Source organism: Marmota flaviventris, chromosome 10 (genome assembly GCF_047511675.1).
Source record: "Marmota flaviventris isolate mMarFla1 chromosome 10, mMarFla1.hap1, whole genome shotgun sequence".
NCBI lineage: Eukaryota > Metazoa > Chordata > Mammalia > Rodentia > Sciuridae > Marmota > Marmota flaviventris.
Window position 1 is genome coordinate 70,684,245 of NC_092507.1, and position 12,462 is coordinate 70,696,706.

Sequence of the window (12,462 nt, forward strand, 5' to 3'; positions counted from 1 at the left end):
GTTCTTTTTTGTCGATTCTTGTATTCTACACCATTTTATGTAACTTTAATAATGTGCTTTAATATTAAAAGATCTAGTTTTTCTATTCCTCTTCCAAATTTCCCATTCTCTTAATGTATTAGTAAATATTTATAAATATAAAGAAATATAATATTATATTTCCTAGAAAATCATACTTACCTCATATATTTCCCTTTCTTTTTTTAAAAATTAGATTTGCCAGTTAATTGTCTGTTTTATTGGTCTTTGTAAAGATTTATGTTTTATTTAGGGATTTCAATTAGTGTTAAAGTTGCATATTAATAAGAAAAAACCTTAACCTTGAGAATTTACCATAATAAACATACTATACTTCTGCAGTTACTGTTATTTTTCTGATATTCTCCTCCCTCAAACAGTTCGTATTTATTTATGTCTTAAAATTATTCCCAAAATTTATATTTTTGTTGGTATTGTGAAAGTTTGCTTTCCCATTATAGTAGCATATGAGGGAAGCATATGGTTTCTATGTTTATATTCTATCATTAATCACCTTACTAAATCTGTTATGGATTCACATAGGCTTTTCCATAATTCCTTTGAATTTTTGTTAATATTCATGGAGGAGCAGGGGTATCATTTTGCCTTTTCTTTTTCAATATTTATATCTCTACCATTTTGTTTTATTATATATGCTAAAATATCTAGAACAATATGTTAAAACAATAGACTATTGTGCTTTCTTGTGTTATTCCTACTTTGAATGGAAATTCCTTTCATCTTCTACTAACAAATCTGAAACCAACTATTTTGCTAAGACTGATATTCTATATCAGATTAAGGAAATAACCTTTATTCTTCAAATATTTTCTTTGATATATTAGTGTGATGAATTATCATTGTTCTATCTTCACATCCTTGAATACCATTTAATCATGGGGTATTTTTATTATTTTAATATTCTTCTGAAAACAGTTTGTAAAACTGTTTGATTTAGGATTTTTATTTCCATAATCATAGGTTTTATTGATCTGTATTTTTTGCTTTTTTGAAGTTGAGATTAGGCAGGAGTCATAAAATGAGTTTTTTTAATTCATTTTTATGTTTATATTAAGTAAAAATGTCTGCTATTATTCAGAAACATTTACAAATCTATCCATATTGTGTATTTAATTTTTGATGATTTTATATATGTATATATAATTTTTCTGATATATATATATATATATATATATATATATATATATATATACATATATATATATCAGAAATCTGATTCTTGATATATATATGTATATATGATGAAATTTTTTTATATATATATCAGAAAGAAAAACAGAAGTGGCTTAGACAACTCAAATTGTATATTCATTCTCTAGAGATGGTTGGTTGCCCACAGGTTTGATTCTAATTGCTGTCTGGCTAAAAATGAGGCAACTGTCTGCTTAGCTCATTCTTCTCTAGTGTATGACAGCAGTCCCAAAGCAAGGCATGCAAGACAACCATGTGGCAAGTGAAGAGATAATATTAGGATTTCCATTCCAACTTATTTTTACCTCATTCTTTTAAAATGTCTGTGTATATATCTTATATTAGTATAGTCATGCATGTAAATGTGAATTGCAATATTATTTTTCAGCTCTTAGAATCTTTTCCTCACGCATATTCAATACCCTATGTAATCTTCATAAAATACCATATCTAAAACTGGGTCAAAGAAGAAAAATGTATAAAAATTTGACAATTCTATAATTCTAAAAATGCTATATTTCTTTCCAACTTCCCAGAAAGTTTTGATGGCTAGATATTTTACACAAAATTAATTTGGGAACTAAAAAAGAAAGGAGATTAAAAGTAGGTCCAAGATTTATTTGTTAACCTCAGGAGAAAGGAGTTTTTAAAATAGAGGAAAGAAAAAAATAAAGATTTTGGAACTAAGAAACTGATTTAAAAAAAAAAAAGTAGAGTTCTGTAACCTTAATCTTAGCATTAAGATTAATCTTAATCTTAGCATTGGATGCCAGCAGTTAATTATCCTAGAAATTTCTTAAGTATTCTGTTGACCTGCACTATTCCTTGGGTGAAAATGTTGAGATTATTGGCTCACCTACTATTTGTTTTTTCCTCTAATGGTATTTTATTTGAGGGACTTAAGGATGCCAGCATGTAGTAATAATGGGAATTTATTTTCCTTAGTGTTTGAAAATTCTCAGGAATTTGTTTTTCCATGTTTGTTCTCGTTCTCTCTCTCTCTCTCTTTCTATTTCTCATTTATAGGTTGAAGCTCCATTCATACCAAAGTTTAGAGGCTCTGGAGATACCAGCAACTTTGACGACTATGAAGAAGAAGATATCCGTGTCTCTATAACAGAAAAATGTGCAAAGGAATTTAGTGAATTTTAGAGAGGAACAAGAAACCGCCAGAGCTTACACTCAATCTTTGCGCTCTGTTGAGATATAAGGTGGAGCTGAGACCGTCCTTGTTGAAGCAGTTACCTATTCCTTCATTCCAGCGACTGAGTGAGGTCTTTATTGCCATCACCCCTGTGTGCTCTCTGCATCCACCTCTGTAATAAGGCACCGCTAAGCAAGCATTGTCTGTGCCATGACACAGTAGAGACCACTTCCCTACTCTTTGGGTTGTCTTTCTCTCCCTCCTACATCCATTTCTTCCTTTTCCTTAGTTTTTCTGTAAACAGTGCTCCATTTTATTTTGGTGGTATCTTAGATGGGCAGTGTTATGGTCATGTGATATTTGGAAGAAAGGATAAGTGTTGCTTTTAGTGGATTTTGCCAATATTTTATTGGTCAGTGGCTTCAAGACAAACTTTTTAATAATTATTTTTACTTTTAGTAACTTAGACTCAGTTTTGCCAAAACTCCTAACTTTTTTGAGGATTGAATGCGTTATCACCAAAGGAAATTACACAAATTGAGACAAAAGATTCTTGGAATTCAAAAATGAATTTAGAATAGCTTGACATAGCAATTTAGATTCCTGGATTCCTATAGAACTTCCTATAACCCGAGGTTCTTTTTCCCTTCACTTTCTCTCCTTAAGAAATTAAATAACAGTCTGTATAGCATGAAAGATGTGTCTCATTCCACAAGAAAAAAATAAAAGAGATGGATCATGGCCCAGACTTTCTTACTTGGTACCAACATTTCTGTAGGTATTAGAGAAGAGTTCTAAGGTTTCTAAACCTTAACTTTCCCATAAGGGTTAAAGCCAGTATTTTAACAGAATGTGATTAATACAGGTGGCAAATTTAAATTTTCAGTCTTCACTATAAACCTTTTAAAGGAAAAGAAGCAAACTAAAAAAGTATTGGTTTGGATGAATACTTTGCTAAGTCAAACAAATGGCTTAATTCTTGAAAACAATATATATTCCTATTTAAGTGAGTTTTTTTTTCTTTGTTTTGCTTTATATTAAGAACAAAAGAAATTGTTATCTGCTTATTGTTCTGGTGTACTGTATTTTTAAGCCTAAGGTAGGGGCACTGTTGCAACTTCTGCTTTCATCCCATGCCTCAGCAATGAGGAAAGGGGACAAAATTCATAAAATTGCCACATTTGTATTTTAATTTTGGGGTGTGATATTTTTAGATGTTGTAATTTCTAACCTTTTCTCTTGGTAAAGAGATTATATGACCATGCAGATACAATTTAAGTATTTGAGTTTAGTTATTTTTTATACTTTTTTGCCAACTGACTTAATGTTGCTGTCATATGGAAATTTCAAGCACTTTTGCACATTTAGTTCAGTGTTTGTTGAGAATCCATGGCTTAACTCAATTTTTTTTTTTTACTATATTTCTTCTTTCCTTTTAATTTTCCCTATCTGGTTTTTATCTCTGTGTCTCAGTGACCTATCTTAAAACAACACACCAAAATAGCTTAAACTGTGTTCATTTTTTTAATGATCAATTTATGTCCATAAAGATGAACTGTTTATAGTGCAACTGATCTTCTTGTATATTACTGTTCTATTTGCTTCCTTATTGGTGCAAGTAGGTCACTGACACCACATCTCATCTATACTGCCCCTTACAAAACCTTTGAAGACAGTGAATAATACTGTCTGAAATGTTCTGTCCACCAATCTGTATGTCCTTTCAGTGTCAAGTGTTTCTGCATGGTAATGTCACATAAGGCTGATGCTGATTTCAGTTGGTTCACCTATATTTAAATGTGCAAGTAAAATTTGAAACACTTTGCCATAGCAAGTTTTATGTAACAAAGATATATCATCATGTTAATAGATTTAAAACATCATTTGTATAAAATATTTTAATTAATTTTTTTTGTATTTCATTTAGAACCAAGAACATGCTGATCATTGCATTCTATATATATGCTACAAATTCTATGGTAGCTTTATTGTATATTATTGTAAAATTATTTCAATAAATCATGGGGATGATGCTTTGATTATTACAATTTAGTTTTCAGTAATCAAAAAATTTCTATAAATTCAAAAAATATTTTTTTCTATGAAATTACTAGTGTCCAACTATAGAATCTACCCAAGTAGACGACCCCTAGGTGTACATTGGTTTCTGAGGGCTATTCTGCCATTCCATTTTACTATTTGAAAAATATGAGCAAACTGTCAAATGTCATGGGAGTCTATTTCTGACCAATCAAGTACACTAAATTAAAATATTTTTAAAGTATATGAAGTTCTCAGTTTCAGCCATAGTATAGCCAAGAACAAGATTAAAAACTTGAATTTTAAAAAGTGGCAAAAAATAGTAATAATCTCAAATTACATTATGTGAAACAGTTATATTTTTGCCCAGTAAATAATTGAGATAGCATTGTATGGGAAGGAGTCCTATACTGAAGGTCAAGACATCTGAGTTTAAGGCCAGAAAACTATCAGAATGACCCTGGCTTCCATTCTCCTACCTGTAGAATAGAAGGATTAGATTAGGCACTTTCTGAGGTCCCTTCTAACTTTCCTGTGTTATGACAAGATTTTCCCTCTTCTCTTCTCTTCTCTTCTCTTCTCTTCTCTTCTCTTCTCTTCTCTTCTCTTCTCTCTATCTCTTATTTTGTGATATTTTGAAGGGATATCATGCTTTCAAATAAGTCTCAGTCATGTGATGTACTTTTGGGCATCTTTCTTCTTATCTCTGACAGTGTTCTTACAATTATTTGAATATCATGAGAACCTTGTGTATGTCCTGATTCCTTACTCATTCACTGATGCTAAATACACAGTTGCTATCAAACTGTCAACCTACCAAAAAAAAAAAAAAATACTGTGGCTTTTGGGTATCGCTGTCTTGTTCTTGGTATGTTCTTGTACTGACTGCCCACTGGCCTGGAAATATTCATTTTAGGCCTGGAAAAAAAATCATTTTTCTTTCCCACTAATTGTTTTTTCTGCTTGTGTAAGAATCAAATGAAATAATGTGTGTGAAAGCACCTTGTAAACTGTAAGCTATCAATGTAAAATGTAAAAGTGTATTGTTACTTCATTAATTACTTCTTTGTTTAGAATGGAATTTCCTGTCACTACCATAGCTAGGAAATGCTGAAAACAACCGTGTTTTTTAATTAATCAATAACTGCAAAATTAAAGTATCTTCAAAGGATAAAACTGTTGAGTCTTGTATTCTATTTGATACCCTTATCTTCTGATTTATGTTCTGCTGCTATTACAAATGCCCCAAAATTCCTATATCATCTCATATTGGGATTGATACTTTGTAGTGAGAGCAGAGCATTAGGAGGAGGAATATCCACCAATCTATTCAAACTAGATATTTGCTAGAAATTGCTAGACTCTGGGCTGGGTTGTGGCTCACTGGTAGAGAGCTTACCTAGCATGTGGGAGACGCTGGGTACGATCCTCAGCAGCACATAAAAATAAATAAAATAATGGTATTGTCCAATCACAACAAAAAAAAAAGAAAGAAAGAAAAGAAAAAAGAACTTGCTAGACTCATTCCACAGTTTCTAAAAAGTGTTTCTATTTCTTCCTCCTTTTCTCATGTTGGTCCAAATTACTCCTAACACAATGTTGGAAATGTTCATATTTCTATGATTGATACTGCATGAGCCCTCATCCTCGTATTTAAACAATGAACCATAAATGCATACTTTTTTTTTTAGGAGTGCTTTAGAGCTTCACACTACCTCCTCCCAGTTTACTCAGGTTTATTAGTATGCATTTCTCCAGTTGTTCTCTATTGCAAGAAATAATTATTTTTAGATAATTATTTTAATGGTTTATCATTTGTTGGATTATTATTGCAAACATTTATAGACATTGACATTTTGTAGCATGGTACTTACTATTTTTATACTATTATCAGGGCTTAATATAAATTCCAGTTTTCTCATTTCCTTATAAAACTAATTATAAAAATCTAAGGATGTCTTTACTCCAGAACTATCATCCTTTGAAATCCATTTAGTTTTATCTTTATGCACAAATATTGGATGTGAAGTTAATTATTTTTGTGTTAGTTTTTCTGACAAATTTTTTTATGTTTATTCAATAGCCTTTGAGCCCACTATTAGGGACTGAAATGTAACTTTTGTAGTGAACGAAATTCAAATGTTGCAGTGTGGTCACAAGTACCTGCCATCTTGTTCCTATTCTGTCCTAGAATACAAGCAGAAAACAGTATATATTAGCTACTGAGATACTGAGAGTAGGAGAAAGCTTGGGTAACTCAAACTGCTACTAACTCCTGGACAGATTGACCCTCATCACCAAGTTGTCCTCTCGAAGTAGTGCTAATGCAACATAAAACTGAACACCAAGTTCATTGAGTTTAGAGTCTCTACCATCTGTTAATGGTGATACTAACAATGAAATAACCAAAGAGAAGTGGGAATAGGAATAAAAGGTCAACAAGGAAACCCTAGTTAGATCACCATCTCCTGATTTTTTGGTGGTTAGTAATGCTCACAGTAAATGATTACCTTTTCTATTGCTGCTCTAACAAATCTCCACAAACTAAATGGCTTAAACCAATAAATTTATTATCACAACTCTGGGGTCTATAATAAGTCTCACTGGATTAAGATCTCAAGGGCTGCATTCCCTTCTGGAGGCTCAGAGCAGAATCTGGTTCATTGCTTTTCCCAGCTTTCAGGGTCACCAACTTCAAAGCCAGTAATGTTGGGCCAGGTCCTCATGCTGCATCAATCTTAGCTCCTCTTCTGCTTCTCTGTCTCACTTAAAGACCCTTGTGATTACATTAGGCACACCTAGATAATCCAGGCAAATGTCCCTATTTTAAAATCTGCTGATGAGCAATTTTAATTCTATCTGCTACTTGAATTCTCCTTTCCAATATATCCTAACATATTCATGGGTTCTACATTAGGACATGGACATCTTAGGAGAAGGAAGGAGGCATTATTCTACTACCACACTTAATATCATTTTAGGTAGAAAATGCAATTATTTGAAAGATGGAAATAGAGACAGTCTTTCACAATTCAAAGAAAAAAAAAGGCTTAAACTGAGATTTTCCTGAAGTGTAATGCTTAGCATACTGTGAATATTCAAGAATATTTTATAGAACTTAATGAGTAACAATGTCAGTTCCTAGTGCCATGAAAATGTTCGACATCACTATTCATCAGTGCAGGAAATGTTTCCAGGTGGCATTGGACTGACCCATTTCTCCCTACCCCTTCCCTTTTCCTGCATTCAGATCTCAGAATAAATACAGAATAACCTGAGAATGCAAAAATCTTGATTTAAGTTTGAACCATATGAAATACTCAGACCTTATTCCTGTTCCTTTTAGGAAATGTAACATCTCAAGTTAAGGAGATACTGCCAGGACATCCCAGGCCTTGGTCCTCCCAGCAGTGGAAGCAGGATGTCCTTCAGAGCTTTGGCAGTGAGTCATGTTGCCCCTGAGGTATATAACCCAGGGTGCGATACTTTTCAGGGTCTCTCAGCTACCGCACAAGTGTGGTATGCTCAGTGGAGACTTCACCTGTCCTAAGCAACTTTCTCTAGCCATGAGGGACTGGCCCACAATGGATCCAAGACTTCCATCGGCTGCCTATTTATAGATAATCAACCTGCTTCATGTAACTGGCACATATGAGCGTGTTCAGTCTCACTGTTTTCAGGCAATTGGTAAAACTGTAGCCTAAGATGCAGTGGGCAGTGTTTAGATGCCTGATCCTGCCGACTGGCATAGTAATGCTGTTTGCTATCCTCAGTGCAGCAGGAATCCTCCCTTGGGATTGGTTATTAGCAAACCTTTTCTACAGTCACTAAAATGCAAATTCAAACCACAATTAAATGCCACTGTAGACCCAATGGAAAGGCTAAAACTAAAGACTCAATACCACGCGTTGGTGAGGATGTAGGCCAAGTAGAATGCCATGCATTTCTAAAGGGAATGCACTTTGGAATAGTTTGGTGGTTTGTCATAAAGTTAAACATTTACTTACCATATGTCCAGCCATTCTACTTTTAGTTATTTACCCAAGGTAATGAAACCATACATCTACACAAATATATGAATGTTCATAGCAGCTTTAAAACAACCCCACTCTGAAAAAAATCCAAGTGACTAGCAATCAGTGAATAGATCAACAAATGGAAGCACATCAGCAATGGGATACTGCTCACCAAGGAAAAAGAACAAAGCACTGAAACAAGTCACAAGATGAAGACATCTGAAAAGCATCTTTAGTTGTCTATATTTGTCAGAATTCATTGTACACTTAAAATTAGTACATCCTACCTCAGGAGGAATGATTAAAAGAAACAATTATGAAAAGGAAATAAATTTTAGAATAGATATGCATATACTAGAAGGTTAGTAATCTAGAGGGTATAGACTACAAAATCTCTCAGAATGAGTATCCAAAAGATAGAAAAATATGAGAGAAAAGTTAAAAAACATGGGAGTTTCACTTTGAGAGACAAAAAAAAAAACAAAAAACTGTCCAATAGTTCTAAGAGGAGGAATTAGACAAAATGAAGAGGAAGTACAGAATATCCCTGGGATGAAGAAAGACTCAAGTCTTCTAATCACATGGCCCATATATTGCCAAGCAGGATTAAAAAACATACATTCTCATATAAACACATCTACATGTATCCCTCTTAAAATTTCTGCAACAAAGTCATAATTAGCTTTCAGGGGAAGGGGAAGCATTATTTTCAAAAGAATCATTTCTTATTTATAGGAAACATCAGAAGTTAAAAACAAACAAAAAAACTAATGTATTCAAAGTTCTGGATGTTACTTAGCATCATTTGCTTAGACAGCTTTTGTTCCATTGCCAAGTTAAAAGTTAAAAGAGAATTCTGGACAGGTTGATACATCAGAGAAACACAAGCCCACCTTCTCTTTTTCCACTCTCTCTAAACACATAGCATGATAAAGTGTGTTTTTATATATCTTTAACTACTTACATTGCACTGAAAACAAGATAAACATCTCCCCAGACCAGATACAGAATGGAAATACAAAGTGATAAATGAAGGCTGAAGCCACAGACTTACTGACATAGAAGATTTTTATTACAGTGAGAACATTACAATGCAGAAGAAAAAATGAGGTTAAAGAAAATTTTAGAGATGTTAATGGATATTGAGAACAAAGATGATCGACATTCCTGAATTAAGAAACTAATGAATGAAATAGAGGAAGACTTCAAACGTGTCATACAGAAACTTTCCCCTAAACTGAAGGAAGAACTGAATTTACATGTTGAAAGAACACTGTTTCACAGGAGAAATTGACATAGAGCTTTCAACACTAAGCCATATCCTGAAGGTTTTGAATTCCAACAACTAAATTTTTGTGCAAAAAAAGTCAAGTCTCCCCTAAGTAAGGAGGAGGGAGGAGGAAATCTGGCAGAGACCCTCCACAACAATATTCAATGCCAGAAGATGATTAGAAAATGACTCTAGAAAGGTCTAGGGAAAAGAAAGCATGGGCCAAAAGTATTACACCCAGACAAGTTGCATTGAATTTAAAGGCACAAGACAGATCCCTTTTAATAACTAAAGAACAGAACAGAAAATGTATGAGCTCTTCACATTCAGCTGGACCTGAATCAAAATAAATAACTTAGTAATGGAGAAACAGTGACACAAAGCCCATGGTAAACACTGAATCTGTCTAAATGAAGCACTAATTATAAACAACTGTGGTAATTACAATTATAGAAGCAAATGCAAATGTTTTAAACCTTGGCAACTTAGAGTAATATAACTAACAAAATTAGAAGGTAGGGAAAGAAGGAAGTGAGAGAAGATAGAAGTCTTCTAATTTCCTTACTTACTATGGCAGGAAGTCAACTAATAAAGTCTAAAATTAGTGCATGTGGTTAAGATAATGACTCTAACCTCTCTTTTTTTTTTTTTTTTTTTTTGGTAACTCTCTGTGGGGAAGGAAACCTTATCAGCAATTTTCATTTTCACTTCCACTTTTTTTTCTTGTGTTAAATTCAATTACATTTATTTTCATTTCAGTTTCTTCTGGTAAATTGGAATTTATAGTATCATTAAATTAAATACATTCTGCTAAAACATACAATATCATTTTTGGAAAATTAGTGCTATCTTGTTGTGTCCCTTTCTATCTATCCCTACCCTCCTATCTCTATCTGTACACAGTGGAGACTGCCATAATGTTACTGATGGTATGGGATTTGAGGCTATTTCATAATTTCTCCTCCATACTTTGCTGAATCCTTCATGTTCTTTATAATTGTTGCCATACGAAGGGAATCTGGCTTTTGTACTTTTGGAATTGATAGAATTCAAGAGGGTCTTTCTAGCCAGGGATGACCATATACCTGGTCTCGGCAAGAAAAGGAAAGGAAAGCAGTCAACTCACATTACCAGGAAGAGTGAGGGAAGGCTTCTGTCAAAATGAGATATAAAAGATCAAACTACTTCATGAGCACCTTGTCTCTCCTGTGCCCAGGACAGGCAGGGGACTCCATTGCAACTGAATCTGTCTTCCATGGACATTCTCCCTGGGCAGAAAGTAAAACCACCAGCGACTCCAGGCTCACACTTTCAAAAAAGTTAAGGGTTCCAGACAAAGGAGAAGGAGGTGTCTATACTCTATCACCCACAAAGGAGCTCAAATTGCCCAGCCTGGGTCAGGGTCCCCTTCTATGCATGGGCAAGGAAATATGTGTTTGATGGCCTCAAAAGAACTATGTGGGTTGAGAGAAAAGTATTCTCCAGAAAAAGATGTGCCAGCCAGACAGGAAGATAGCTGCTGTTCACTAAAATCTCTACTGTGTCGTTAAAAACAAAAACCCTATAATTTTGTGTAGAAGAATACAATAAAAATTACTTTCCATTATTCCAGAAAAGATGTATGGATTTACCTGAATGATAGATGTCAAACTTCACTAATACTCTACTATTTCGAAATTAGCCTAATAAACAACATCATGGACAAGAGGGGCAAATGATTGCCCAATCCTCCAAAATTCTTTGTTCAAGATTTGAGGTTTTCCCTCTCTCACAATGTAATTGTTCTTCTGCTCAAGGAAAATAATCAGACTCAGAGATTCATTTCTCCCAATAGATAATTTATAATTAATATTCTCAAAATAATCCACTTCATTACAAAGGATTTAAAAATTATGAGGTAAAGTATTTACTTTGTCATTTTCATCACTACTTTTTATTATTTAGTCAATTTCTTGGAGACATTTTTAAAAACAAAATGTGAAATTTAACAAAAATATGTAACTAATGTAAACTATCATTCAAAACAAATCACTCAGTTAACTGAATATTACGTTAAGGAAAATGAACAAATAGCCCTTGTGGGATGTTATGGCAGTCCTAAACCTGTGTACAAACTCTTTTGACATTCCTCCCATTGAGAAATAAGGTCTCCCTTTCCTTAAACATGTGCTTACTATAGTGATTTGCTTCTAACTGACAGAGTACAGGATAAATGTCAGTGTGTAACTCCAACCTTAGATCATAAAAGAACAACACAGATTCTACTTTGTTTACTGAGACTTTCTAACTTAGAAACCCGGGGAACCATATAAGTTCAACTAACTAACCTGCAGTGCCACACTGCAGGTAGATATGTGCATTAGCAATCTTTGGTCTGAGCCAATCGCCAACATCATTCACCAGATATGAAAAGAATCCCCTGGATGATATCAGTCCCCTTCATTTACTCCCAGACATTTAGTGTTCCTAGGTGAGACCTCAGACATTAGGAGTAGAGATAAAACATTTCTGCTCTTACCTATTTGAATTCAAGATCCACGAAGCTCAGAATAAACTTATTGTTTTCAAAGGACAAATTTTGGGGTAATTTTTTATGCAGCATTAGATAAATAAAACAGGTGTGCCCAACTATTAAAAATATAATGAATAAAATCAAAATAAGGTTATTTTGCTTATACATCAACTGGGCAAAACTCAACAGCCTAATGATATAATTATGGCAAAGATGTGGAGCAGTTGAAGTTCTTGAACACTAGCATTGG

At 33.6% G+C, this 12,462-nt stretch overlaps 1 protein-coding gene across 4 annotated transcripts in view; it reads left to right on the forward strand.

Moving 5' to 3' along the window:
* Positions 1 to 5,590, forward strand: part of Prkacb (protein kinase cAMP-activated catalytic subunit beta) — a 110,686-nt gene extending 105,096 nt beyond the window's left edge. For all 4 annotated transcript variants that reach the window (XM_071617986.1, XM_071617987.1, XM_027935170.3 and 1 more), the window contains exon 10: positions 2,257 to 5,590. In XM_071617986.1, the coding sequence (XP_071474087.1) occupies positions 2,257 to 2,382 (126 nt within the window). In that variant the 3' untranslated portion in view covers positions 2,383 to 5,590. The remainder of the gene's footprint in view (positions 1 to 2,256) is intronic.
* Positions 5,591 to 12,462: the final 6,872 nt, after the last annotated feature.